Genomic DNA, 12,827 nt, shown 5'->3' on the forward strand with positions numbered 1-12,827 from the left:
ACAGACAACAACAGTGAACTACAGATAAGCAGCCTCCTACATAGCTATAGTCTCTCCCTTTAACTCTGTTGTTAATGAGGGGCCAGACACCAATCTGAAACTCTACTGATCCCAGAGATTTCTAGATTCTGGTAATCCACTAAATAATTCACTACAGATACGCTTACAAGATCTGCTGTATGAGGGCATAGACAGATGAAACAATTATACCAAGTTAAAAAATGTATATGGAGGGGGGGGGGTCTTACAGTAGATTTATTTTAACTCAGTAACATGGGTCCATTTGCCCCTACCCTATATAAAATAGAGCTTCTGCTTATTCTTCCCCCTTGTTCTCCATAGCCTATGAGGTCTGAATCAGGCCTCCCTGCAATGTCAGTGTTTCTCAACCAGGGTGATGTAGCACCTTGGGGTGCTTTGGGATCCTCTCAAGGTTGCCATGCAATGTCCGCACTTTTAGGTGTGCAAACATGATTCACAAGATAAACCCAGAGTTTTCAAATAGGAATCCATGGTGTAAGAAACATTCTGACCCGTTATAGTCTTTCTGAATTCTTTGCTAAGGAATAATTGCTCTATTCTTTTTCTATACTCAAAAAAAGTGTGAAAACGAAGAGTCGGCATTTTCTGAGGGGTGCCTTGAGTCTAAAAAAGTTGAGAACCCCTGGTCTAAGTAGTATGTATAAGCTCCTCCACCTCCAATCATATCTCCCTTCCCCTGATTTCCTTATTTCCGTGGTCACTGCATCAGTGCCTAGTGCCTCCAGTAACGTGTCTGCTCGATTAAGACTGCTGTGTACAACAGGTCATCAAAGCACCATGGCGCACAGCTGAGGGAAGACCTTAGCCCTTCTCTTTGAAGGGGTGCTGCCAGTGGCGAAAGGTCGCTTGTGAAGAGGAGAGGGATTTCGAATTCACATTGGTCCTCCCTTCTCATAAAAGGCATGCTAGTTGAAAAAGCCCCTCACATCTTTTCAACGAGAACCTTGGGCTTGAGGAGTCCTGAAGAGCTTCAGTGTCAAGGACAGTGCCGAGACCTTCAAGAGGGGAGAGCATCGCAAGTGTGTGAAGCAGTCGAGAAAATCTAGGCAAGTTCTCTACCCTTCAGCGCAGCGCTCTCTCTCTCCCCCCTCCCCACCCCTAATTCTGCCAGGTTTCCTCTATAAAAAAAAAAAAAACTCTGTTTGCAGCCTTCCTAACTCAAGCACTTACAACAACCTGGACTTGAACTGGAAGCAAGCTTAAATTAAATTAGTCACCATGAGCCATCAATGACACAGGTGTGCATTACAACCATGTACACATCTTCCACAGCAAACACCAAGCCCTAATACAGCTTCAGGGCTAGATCTTCACTATCAAACAGTGTTAGTATGACTATGTCGCATTTAGGACTGGGGGAAAAATATCCCATAGGTTTAACTGACATATGTATAGCTGCAAAAGTGCCCATTGAAATGCAATTGAGACAAACAAAAGATTTCTTCTGCAAGTGCAGCTGATGTCACTTGAGGCCCCATCACACAGGACACTTAGCACATATTTCATCTGAGTAGTAAGCATTGCTGTGCCATATTAAAAGCTAGAACATGCTCAGAGCAGTAGCACTGTAATGGCTACTATGATCTCAGCCTACCCTGCACAGGGCTGGAGGCAGCTGTGCCCCCTACCCTCCTTCAACCCCCAATACCAACCCCAGAACCAGGTGCCACAGTTTCACATCCATCCACGAGGATGTATAAAACCCCCATGTCCGGAGCCCATGCCCTCCCCACCATGTGCCCCTGGCATGTCAGTGTAAGCTGGATATCTACTACTAGTGATGGGCAGAGGGAAGCATGGGGTGCCAAGCCTGGGACAGTGTACTGCTCTCGTGGCTGGATCTGTGGGGTGAGCCAGGCCTCTGCCACGGGTAGAGAGAGAGACACAGGGGCTGGTTCAAGACTCTGGTGAGGTGCCAGGCTGGGACCAAGAATCAGCAAGCTGTGCTTATATGATCTCTGTGCAGCAGTCCAACAAAAGCTGAACACCTGTTACCGAATACCAGCTGCATAGACACTACTGCTACATAAAATCTAACTTTGCTACACTGTGTTGGCACTTAGCACGTGTTTTACTGCTTGAATATATGGGCGCTCATATTTTAAGTGCATTTAACACGGGGTAAGCAAAATCCACCTGCCAAATGATTCTGTTCAGCCCATGGATAAGCTTAGAGTAGACCTGCTCATTAGCATATTAATAAGCTATTTTGACAAGCATGGAAACACCACGAAGGACTGAGAACCAAGCTCCCCTGAGCACTGGGGGTCACGGCCGAGCAGCAGGTGGACATGGGCCACTCCTCTGCAGAACTGGTGCTGGTGGGATGCTTCTCTCCGCCATCTGCTGCTGCGCCTGCATGGCTTTGCCACTCTCAGGGTGCCCAGGGCTGCTATGCTGCGCTCTGGATGGCAGCAGCAGACACGATGCACCTGGCACAGCCTGGCATCACCTAGCCTCGCTCCACAGTGGGCAGCATGGCACAGCCCACAGCAGGTCAGTGGTGGCGCAGCCAGCGTGGGGAATGCAGGGGACACAGGTATGGTGATGTATGGAAAACTGGTTATGGTGTTTATATTATAAAGTTTATACTATAAACGCCATAACAATTTTTAAGTATAGCTGTTGTTAAACACCATTCATTTTCAACAGCTCACCAAAACTTAAGTGGCCCTCCAGCCCAAATAATTGCTCATCCCTGAGTTAACACATCCTAAATGTAACATGCGCATTGGTTGGACTCTGCTGGCACAAGAACCCCTTTGGCTGGCATCAGCTGCAACTCTGCTAGAGAGCTTTGCTGGGAGACTGCAATGACTTTATATCACTGGGTGCAGACAGAAGTACTAATGGCCAAGTTTCCAAGCTAAGCACACTTAGAAACATTTCATAAAAGAAGTGTTTCAGCCATGGGACGCATGCTCCTTCACTGTTCCTACCTGGAAAATTTCAGCATCCTTTAGCTTCAGCTAAGGGGTGCTAAACCAGGCTGTCGTGGCCTGCAGCTCTGCTCATTGCTCCTCTCTCTTCCTTCCCTCCTAGGGATGGGAGGTGGAGAGGGAAAAAACAGAGGTAAAAGGAGGCAGCAGGGCTTCCTGGCTCCACTACAAGGTGTCTGAAACTTCAATGCCAAGGAAGGGGTAAAGCCCAGCTCTGGTGGCAGTGGGGATCCCAACAGAGAGTCCCAGTGGGGACCCAACAGGCAGGCTCTCCACGATCTCCCATTTCCCCCTTCCAATGCTCCAAGAGATGGGAGACGGCTGTTATTCACATGCATTGCTCTCTTCTCACTTAGTCAAAGAGATTTAGGAAACAAGGAATCACAGAGCCCAGGTATTTTACCATGATTTACAGGGAGAAACTGTGACACCATTTAATAGCTCCAAAACCTGTAGCCTGAAAGTAACTAGAAACTCAGGAGGCTAAAAATATATGAAGCAAAATTAAAAGGTACATCATCAGATGACAAAGTAACATGGTTATCTGGCAGACTACATCACCAAAAATTTAGATGCCAGTTAATACTGGCAATAAAAGCTGAGTTGCAGTAGCATGATTTACTCTATAAGCGAGAATGGTTTTGCACGTATACAGAATGTGGGTTTTAAAACATTTTCCAAACGAGCTGTTCTGAACTGAACAGCAACACTTCAGAGCCTCCTCTCTGCCCCCCAAAATATTAACACAACTTCTCTAACTTCAGCCCGATTTCATTGGGACAGCTCTTGGAGAAAAACAGCAGTTGGGCTATTGACACTTTGGAAGCAAATGATCTTGAATGCTCGAGGATCACTATTCTAAGCAGTGGTTTTTAAGCTTCCTAAAGTCACGAGACCCTTCATGTCACTTCTTCTGCCCTAGAATGTCCCCACCCAGGCTCTCCCGCTCCGGCTCCATGGGTTGTCTGAGCCGACACGGAGCCAGACAATCCAGCTGCCTAGGGCTATCATATTTCCAATTTCAAAAAAAAGGACACCTGTGGGTGGGGCAGAGCAGAGGAGAAAGGGGTAGATGATTGGGGGGAGGCAGTGATACGCCCCCTGCACCCCCAGCCCTGCTGGTGCCCCACTCTCTCGACCTGCAGCCTCCTGCCCCCACAGCCCTGCCAGTGTTTTGCAATCCTAACCGGCAGCCTCCTGCTCTCTCCCAGTGCTGCTGCCCAAGCAGCTTCCTTACACACACACACGCATGCACGCACACACTCTCGCTCACCTGCCAGCAGGTGCCGGGGCCCGTGCACAGAGCATGTGGACCCCTGACAGCCAGTCAGCTTCCCCTGCTGCCCACAGCCCCAAGCAAAAGTAGAGGCAAAGCAAAAACCTGGACATCTGCTTGCATTTTTAAAACCTGCCTAGACGGAGGACAAGGGGCCAAAAAAGAGGATATGTCCAGGAAAATCCAGATGTATGGTAACCTTAATCCAGCCTGGCAATAGGGGCAGACCACCTCCCAGCCCACTCCACCATTACCCCCACTGTCTTTGCAGAGCCCCTGACGACCTGTCCCAGGGCCTCGGGTTCCACGGAACAACTTGAAAACCACCGCTCTACGAGATAAAGCACAAGCAGGAGTACCAGCTGAAGCCTGCTGCACACTGCCAAACTGCACAAGAAAACAAGACGACCAGCTTCTTAATCATCTATTTCTGATGCACAGGAGAAAAAAAGCTACAGCGTCATGTTTCAATCAAAGTGATGCGGTGCCCATACCAAGATGTCATCTGAGATTTATAGAAATTCTGAGGACAAGTTCCTTAAAGTGTTTCATCCAACACAGAAGAAGTCTACATTGGATCTCATTTGGGCAGATAAAGACTAGTTGATCATGGTTAAAAGCCAGCGGTTGCCTAGATGCTTAGTCATGACTTGATTATATTTGCTACGTACAAACAAAATATAAGACCAAAGCAAATTACATTACACACAAACATGCAGGCGTGCGCACACAGATGCACACTCCATGCTTTAAGAGTCAATTCCTCAAAGCTAAACACAATTACAAGCCATATTAGCAAGGGACCAGAATGTAAACATAAGCTTATTTTAAGTCTAAGCTGGTTAACAATTTTATACTAAATGTCCAAAAATCCAGAACCCTAAAATCAGGACTTCAGGGTGGGGAGTGAAAGGGGAAGGAGGAGTGTAAAGAGCTACAAAAACTATCCACATAAGGAAGGGAAAATTGTTAGCAATGAATACAAATTAGAAGCTAGGTTTTACAGAAAATTACCAAGAACCACCAAAAGGACACAGAGAGAAATGAATGGCCACAAGAAGCAAGAAGGAACTCGAGAGATCGCAATTACAGCTCACTGGCAAATTTGACAGTGCTTTTTTGTCAGAAAACTGACAAAGAAAATGGATCTGAAACCTTCTGAGAGTTAGTTTCAGTGCATTTAGGGAACCTTTTTTCCCCACAGCTGTCTAAACCATTTATTTTGACATTTTTGCAACAAAAATCCTGTTTTCTGGGTTGAAATTACTTTTCACTTAAAAAATTAGTCTAAAATTAATGCACTGTTTTGTTTTTTAAAGCTGTCGTTAAAATAAGCCATCTTCAAATTAGTGGAAGAAATTGTTTCAGCTGATCCCAAAGAGCATCCCCCCCTCATTTCATCTTGGGGGAGAAAAAAGAAATAAATGTTGACTTTGTCACAATTTTAAATAATACATTTCTTTTAAAATCTGAAACACATTAATGAGATAGGGTTAGAGCTAGAAGGATAAAAGTTCCCCCAACAATAGTTTTGGTTCATCACTAGATAAAATGGAAGAATTGTCAGTAATAGGAGTGTAGGGACATGGGACTGAAGAGGCCATTTGGGTCACTGAGTTCAGTCCCCTATATTTACAGACACTTGTTAACCAAAGGAACTCCCCAAAGCACCACTGCAAAACCTCACCCATAACTACAAGGCATAATATCTGAAACACCCAGAACATATCATGCAATGCCTTTGGTAGGGGAGGTGAGGGTACTGCCAATCCCAGCCCCTGCAGAGACAGATCAACTATGGGTCACAACATCCTCAGAAGAGCCTATAAAAAGGATTATGCCCCACACTATAAAAGAAAGCAAGAAATCCCCCATAGTCAGTGCCAGTTTGACCAAGGGAAAAAATTCCCTTTTGATCCCAGATTTGAGAATCAGTATGACCCTGAATGGAAGAGGAAAGCTCTCTAGCCAGGAACCCTCAGGCTTTCTAAGTACCACCACCCCAGCACACACCTACAGCCAGGGCCAACATCCCAGTGCCCAAAAGGCAGAAATAACTGGCCAACATTTATACCCAAGATAAAGCAGTATGTTATACTCACATCATATATTGATGATGGTGAAACACTTCCCATTCCCACACCACCTCAGGAGACTGCTAAGCAGCAACTACTAAGGGTCTTGTTACATGGTAATTTTGGGTGGCTCTTGTAATTCTTAACACCTGGATTGTCTGCACAAGAACACCTGAAACTGGTTTAAGCACTCATTAGGTGCCTCAAAGTTGCACTATGGTGTAGCCATTCCCCACTCACATCCCTTCCCATGCTGGCCCCGATTGGGCCCACTTCCCTCCCCAGCACCCCAAATCCTCACTCACTGCTCCCCCCAACACTTGTTTGTGGTTGCCTGGCTGTCTGTCTTGGGGGAGCAGCCAGGGCTCAGCCCAGAGAAAAGCAGCATCCCAGCAGTGGAGGCTGGACGGCAGGTTAACCCTTCTCTGCCTACTCACTTGAGACAGACAGCCAGGCAGCTACACGTAGGTGGGGTGGGGAAGCCAAAGGGACAGAGGGCAACTGGTGGAGCACTGGGGGGGCAAGGGAAATCCTAGAATGGGATGGGTGGGTAATTTTACCTTTTAGTCCTCCAGGTCCCTGTTGGCCTCAATGTGCGACTGCTCCAAACTGGAGCTAGTGCTAACACCCGTCAGCATGTGCGCGGCTAACAGTGTAAGGTGCAACAAGGCCTTAAGTCAGACAGCTCCAAGTTAGCAAGTCAGTTAACATCACTAATTTAGTGGGATCTTCATTTTTTTTTCACTGTAAACAGCTTCTTAAGCTGCCCTCGTCATTGTAGTTTGTGGGTGCCTCCAGAGGGACATTTAGCAATAAGACCAACACTTGTAACGTGTAGCTCTTTCTCCCTGTTATTCCTCCCTCCCCAGGCAAACTGTGTGTGCAGCTTAGTGCTTGACTTTGGGGGTTATACTATACTATACTATACTATACTATACTATACTATACTATACTTCCAAAGGCAAGGCTGAAAGAGTGCTCTTTGCATCTGGAGCAACAAATAGAATCACTGCCCATTTGCCAAATCAGGCATTTGGGCAGCATGATTTCTTGGGGCATGGGGGAGATGTTCAGAGGCCTTAATGAAAATCATTGCCATTAATCCTCAGAGAGATATGCACCTCACTACCATTTTTACCCCTTTCAAAGAGAGAGAAGGAAAAGATTTTTCAGTCTTTACCAAGCTTGCTACCTTGTCACAGTACTTCTTAATAATAAGATGCAATGAATGACACTGTTAATATGATTCATATAAAAATATTCACTGCAAATCCACTGTTTGGAAAATTACTGAATGTCTGCTGTCTGGAAACACTGTTGAAAGAAAGGGATTTTCCTTGGCTTCTCCATAATGCCTCTCTCTATGTCATATCACAGTTGCCAGCTGAACAAGGGTTTCTGTATTCATGTACTCTTTTCCAGTTTGTTTAATTTCAGTTCCGAAAGCCATTAACTTTCATGTTCCTTTCACCTTCTCCAAACCACTAAGCACATCTTTGTTTTGACTCACCAAGGTAAATCCATTCAACCATACTTGATCCAGGGAATTTATCATATAGCTGGAGGCTGTAATTTGAGGCATCCTCAGAACGCTAAAAAAGCACCAATATTTTATATGATCATTCATTTTCCTGCAAGTGAAAATAATATCCATGCAAATACACATTTTTTCTGTAATAACCTGATAGCCTTTTTCTATTCAACCAAACACAGCTGTCACAATGGCATCAATGGCTTAAAAGGTATGCAAGCATCTTTGAATAAAAAACGCTCTTAAGGAACCAGTGTAATCATTTTAAGATCAAAGCAGGACCTTATTCATCACCAGAGTACATCCCAAACAAGTCACTAATACAGGGACTAGCTTATGGGCAGTGCACCAGACTTTGACAAAGCACTAAAGAAAGAGATCATTAGCTAGCTGGCACCATAAATCTTGGATGTCTAATTTTCAAACCAGTGACAAATTATCTCCATAAAAATGACTAAATTTTTCAGATAGTATAATTTCCCAAGGTCTAGCAGTAAAACAGAAAGAATCATAGCAGGCGCCCCAAATGCTAGGGTATGATTTACCAGAGAACTTTTAACAAAATGATGACATCCCTGACCCAGATGATTGCAGTTCTGTAACAAGCAAATGTATTATGCTACCAGGAAGAAGCTGAGTTTTGGGAGTTACCAAGTGGGGCAGTAGTGATCATAAGGCAAGTGGAGGACATAGTCCTGCTGGCACTGAAGTCAATGGCAACATCAATGGCACCCAAGTCAACTTCAATGGGTGTAGTACCAGTACCATCATCTCTAACATGAATGAAAGAAAAATGGGTGTGCTTACAAATCCTGCTGGTTAAGAGGGACAGCTATGGAATAACAAGAAAAGCTAGCAGAGATTTTTATCTATTTTTTTCTAGACAAGAATGAAATCTTCAACCCACTGCAGTCAACAGGAGGATTGCCATTAATTTCAAAAGGGATGGGATAGCATCCCATGTGTTCGCCCTGTTGTAGTTTACTCAAGAATGTGTTTGTGAATCCTTAAATGCAATGATTTTTAACATAACTTATATAATAATAATGATAATGAGTATTGTGATAATGATGTAAAATGATATGATAATGATAATATGTAATAAGTGATGATAACATGTAATGATAATGATAATAAGTAAAATAATAAAAAAATCAGGGCTGGTTTACAAAGATGACAAGAAAAGATAAAAAGGGCTAAATTGATTAGATACTTTCAGTTTCAGTGACTAACTTAACCAGCTCAGACAATATTATTCTAACCAAGTTGTCTCTATTCACTGTTATATTTTTGTGGAAACCCAAAACTGCCTACGGAGGTATATTAATGAGTTGGAAAATGCTTGCATTTCTAGGCATATTTCACTAGCTTTTTCAAGTAAGGAAAATATGTTTTAAATATTTTCTAAAGGCTTAAATCTCTGTTATCAGTTAGTCTGTATTTCTCTAGCTCCCTTCTGTTTCACTTATCTTAATAATGCATTGTGTGGACAAATGCCACCAAGTGACTGAAAGCATGTATAAGCCTTTGTGGATGCTCATTGAAATGCCCTATTATAAAGCGTGATGACAATTAGTTTATAACAGTAGATGAAACAAGATATGAACATCATCAGTTTCCCCTCTCTTGCAAAATAATTTCTCCAGACATCATTGATTCAAAAAAAAAGCTACAGGCTAAACCAAGAAAAAATCTTGGTTGGTTTTATTTGCCTTCATCCTAAGAATTTACTCAGATTATGATTCACTGGAAAATTCCTTTACCTAAAATGTTATTAATCCCAGAACAGATTAGGTAGATGATACCCTGCTTTCAGTGAATGGAGGGTGAAAAGAAAGAATATTGTTGTCTCTGCAAACAAACCTGTATGTAAGTCATTTCTGTTCATAAGAACAGGTCTTATATGTTCATCTTTCTTTGCAGTTAAGGGTTTTTCTGAACAAGATATGATTGATCATTTGCTCTATTCACAGAAGCACTGGTCCTCTGACGTGGTCATTTTTAATAACTCATGCATTATTAGTTTGCTGCTGCTCTGCATAGATATACAATCCCCTCTCCTCCACCCTTGGTTGTCTTTTTCTAAATTAAAACCTCAATCCTTCAACCTTCCCTTGTAGGCTGTGCTTTCTAAGACTTGGATCATTCTTGTTGCTCTCCTTTACACTCTCCCCAAATTTGTGTGCATCTTACCTAAAGTATGCTGAAGCCTCTCCTGCACCAAGTAAAGGAGAAGAATTACCCACTGCGCGCATCTACACGTGGTGCTACCTTGCCATAGAAACATGCTACAGCGATGTAGCATCCGCTGGCAAAAATTGTGATGCTGTCATAGCAAGCCGCTCCCTCAGTGTAGCGCTTTGCTATGGTGACGTAGCGGCTACAATAACCGTGCTATGGGCTGTTAGTGCACCATCATTTACTACTTCCTTTTGGAACAACGGTGCCATAGGGACCCATGTAGATGTGCCCACCAAGTCCTACCTATTTGTTAGTATTTCCCAAAAGGATGTTTCCTCCCCAACCCCTATGGCATCACATTGACAAGACAGTTTGTGTTCCACCACGACACTTCTCCTTCCCATGTCTTTTCAGCTGTACAGTTGCATAGCCGGTTCTTCCTTTTTATTTTTGCATTGGATTTCTTAACTGTAGCACTCTGTGCTTACCTTGCCTTATTCCTTTTATCTAATTGATTTCTGATCATTTCTCCAATGTAACAAGATTTTGAATTCTAGTCCTGTCCTCCTGCATATCTGCAGCCTTCCCAATTACACAATCTAAACATTTTATTAAGTGTGCTGTTTCTTCTGTCTTCCAAAGAATTAAATATTAGTTCCCAGCGCATAACATTTTCTCGCAAATTAAACATGTGGTTTTGTAAAGAGGAGCATGAGCTGGTGGAATTTGTGCAGGAAGATATAATCACAACAGGCAAGGGTTTTTCAAGATGAACAGACCAAAAATTCCCTTGTCTGGCACTTAGCCATATCCTGTGAACATGGGGTTGAAGCTTAGATTCTCCAAGTCACGCCCCTCTGCTCTCTCCTTACTCTTGAGTACCTGTACAAGAAAAGGATATAACCCATTCTTAAGGCTCCAGGCAGTGCTCCTACACCCCAGAAAAGGCAGAGCAGAACTTTTGAAGTAGGCGGCTTTACAGAACTGCTTCCAAATCATAGATTTAAGATATATACCGTCATTAAACCAACATCTTGTCTTGCTCAGTAGCTACATATCTGCATCATTGCCTCTAACAGTTAGCCACAGAGCACAGAAGGATTGCATTTAAGAGTGTGAATTATGAGCTTGTATCTAAATCACTCAAATCTGCTAAAGATGTTGTAGCCTATTACTGATCTGCCTAATCTGTTATTACTGATCTGCCTAATCTGTTATTTAACACTGGAATACACCTCCTCACTCTCCACTCGGATGCTGTCAGCCTTCCAAAACAGAAAAATCGCAGAGCTGAATGTACGCTTGCTTGTCAAAGGAGTTTAGAAACTATGAACTTTCCCTTCAAGCAAGAGTCAAGAACTAAGACAGGATTTTCCAAAACGTTCATCCTCCCTATCAAAATATTACCATCTGTGTGGCGTTTTGGAACACTTCCTGGTAGAACCGCTAAAGAGGTTGGTATTCATTTTCCTGTCCTTTCGCTATTTCAATCAGAACTGCAGAGCTCTCCATCAGGTTCAAAACTTGATTACCAGCAGAAAGTGAGCACAAGCAAACTGCTCAAGGTACTCAGGAGATGGCTTCACTCCTGGAATACGGAGAGCCTTGGAATTGAATGTATTTGTTCTTATAACACCCCAGGAGGTAAGGGGAGTGAATCAAAAACGCTAAGGGTATTTCCACGCAGTGTGGCTAGAGATGCTCCTGAGCATGTCTTATTCACTCATTCTTGCTCGTAGTCCCCAAACACAGAAATGCAACAGTGAGGCCCTACCCTGGGGACACCCCCTTCAGTTGCCCTCGAGACCTTGATTTCCCACCAATTTGAATGTAACTACAGGGAACAAACATGGATGAGCCTCACTGGTTTATTTCTGTGGACAGAATATGCAAGAGGGAGCGTCCCTCCTGGAAAATGCTGCCGTTGTGGTGGAACCCACCCCAACGGCCAGCTTAAAACATTGTTAGGTGACTAATTTTAATAGAATGGCATTTAGGAGCCTAAAGAGGGGTCAGGTACCTACATATCGTGCCTGGAAATGGTCCTAAAGATCTTGCCTGAGGTCATGGAGAACACAGGAACATAAACCAAGTTCTGCCAACTCATAGTCTAACACCCTAACCACTTGACCAAATCGTAGCCGAGCACCCTAACCATTGGACCATCCTTCCTCTCTGTCTTGTGGCAGGTCCTTCAGAAAGGATGACTTCATGTAACCACCATTAATGCTAATAGGGGCGGGTGCACCTAGGCTGTCAGGACAAAAGCCCTCTCCATCTATGTGAGGCTAGTAAAGTACAATTAATTAAAACTGGGAGCAGTTGTTTCATCCTATGCAATCCATAAAATAGCAGAAAACCTATCATCAAAGGTCAAGTACAGAATGATCTAACATCAGGGCTTCTGTGACATCCATGACACCAGTGATATAATCTTTGAACCCAATAAATGAACTGTCCATTGATTTAGTTACTCCCAGGGAGTTACAAGGTGCATGGTGTGTATCAGCAATGATAACTTTGCCCTTGCAACGCACCTCCCGTAGTCTGCTACATTTCGTATTTTTTGTTCTGCAGGAACATCTATTTGCCTAGGTCTGGGCCCAGAAACCCACTGTGCTAGGTGCTGTATAAAACAGCACAGAGAAAGAGCAGATGTTTATGGCACAAAGAGATTTCAATCTAAGTCATTTGACCAGAATTTATTTTTCTTTCCATCCTAATGGGATTTCTTACATCAAGGACTGAGTACTACTGTGGACAGCAATGGGCTGGACTCACTC

The 12,827-nt window shown here is 43.6% G+C and overlaps 1 protein-coding gene across 5 annotated transcripts in view; it reads right to left on the reverse strand.

Moving 5' to 3' along the window:
- The window catches only part of DPP6 (dipeptidyl peptidase like 6), a 737,431-nt gene that overhangs the window by 558,240 nt on the left and 166,364 nt on the right, over nt 1-12,827 (reverse strand). The window contains exon 1 of one of the 5 annotated variants that reach the window (XM_059729197.1): nt 6,360-6,412. The exons of the other annotated variants lie outside the window; for them this stretch is intronic. Coding sequence (XP_059585180.1) covers nt 6,360-6,392 — 33 coding nt within the window. The 5' untranslated portion in view covers nt 6,393-6,412. Of the gene's footprint in view, nt 1-6,359; nt 6,413-12,827 lie in introns of those variants that run through there. 5 annotated transcript variants of the gene reach the window in all.

The sequence above is a fragment of the Alligator mississippiensis genome, chromosome 5 (genome assembly GCF_030867095.1).
Source record: "Alligator mississippiensis isolate rAllMis1 chromosome 5, rAllMis1, whole genome shotgun sequence".
In the NCBI taxonomy this organism is placed as follows: domain Eukaryota; kingdom Metazoa; phylum Chordata; order Crocodylia; family Alligatoridae; genus Alligator; species Alligator mississippiensis.